This window comes from Acanthamoeba castellanii (assembly GCF_000313135.1).
Source record: "Acanthamoeba castellanii str. Neff unplaced genomic scaffold scf7180000082991, whole genome shotgun sequence".
NCBI classification, from domain to species: Eukaryota; Discosea; order Longamoebia; family Acanthamoebidae; genus Acanthamoeba; species Acanthamoeba castellanii.
This window is the reverse complement of record NW_004457251.1, coordinates 1254-2059: the sequence shown is the minus strand read 5'-3', so window position 1 is coordinate 2059 and position 806 is coordinate 1254. Positions and strand designations below refer to the sequence as shown.

The following is an 806-nucleotide window of genomic DNA, read 5'->3' as shown; positions in this document are numbered from 1 at the left end:
TCGTGTGACATCGGCACGGCCAAGCGCAACATGGCTGCCAAGTAGAGCGAGGGAGAGAGAAAGCGAAAGTCGTCAAGGGTGTGGCGGGTCGGTCACCTGGGGCAGAGACAGCCTTGACGAGGTCACCACGCTCACCAACACCTTTGTTGATGATGTCTTCAATCCTTTTTTTTTATGTATGTACAACTTTGCCTTGGCAACACTGTGTGTAGAGCAAATGGCCACTGTCTATCATTCTCGTTGGCCGCTACATGATGACGATTACGGACGTGGACGTGATGATTTATTGATAAAGGCGCGAGCGAGTGGGTATGAGCGGGCAGGGGCTGACGCCCACCGGCTGGATGAAGGGCGACGGGTCGAAGCCGTTGGGTCCCATTTCGTAGTAGTGGTACATCATGTAGGCGATGGTGAGGAAGTGGTAGCCCCAGATCGCGTCGGGCCGGTCGACCAGCACCCACGCCACCACGTCGATCGGCTGCCCGTCGAGGAGCCACTGGGCCTCGAACGTGTGGGCCTTCTTGCCCCGCGACAGGCTCCCCAGGGGCTCGCTGACGCCCACGTACTTGGCCGTCCGCAGGAAGGCGCGCGAGTAGTTGAAGAAGCCGAAGGGGGTCTTGAAGCACTGGAGGGCCGACGACGTGTCGGCCGGCAGGTAGTAGTAGGTGGCCTGGGTCAGGTTGGAGTACTCGCGGCTGTAGACGATCAGCTGCTTGGCGTGGGGCGTGGGGTCGAACGAGCACCGAGTCCTCGCGGTACTGGTCGAGCAGGCCCGTGGCCGGGTCGAACGTGGTACCAGGCGTGTA

The 806-nt window shown here is 60.5% G+C and overlaps 1 protein-coding gene across 1 annotated transcript; it reads right to left on the bottom strand.

Annotated features, from left to right (window-relative positions):
- Positions 1-284: 284 nt before the first annotated feature.
- Positions 285-758, bottom strand: ACA1_298420 (uncharacterized protein; the record flags this gene model as incomplete). The annotated part of the gene is made up of 1 exon (XM_004332977.1): positions 285-758. A coding segment is annotated over one exon (474 nt), but the record flags the coding sequence as incomplete, so codon positions are not given.
- Between the last annotated feature and the right edge of the window lie 48 nt (positions 759-806).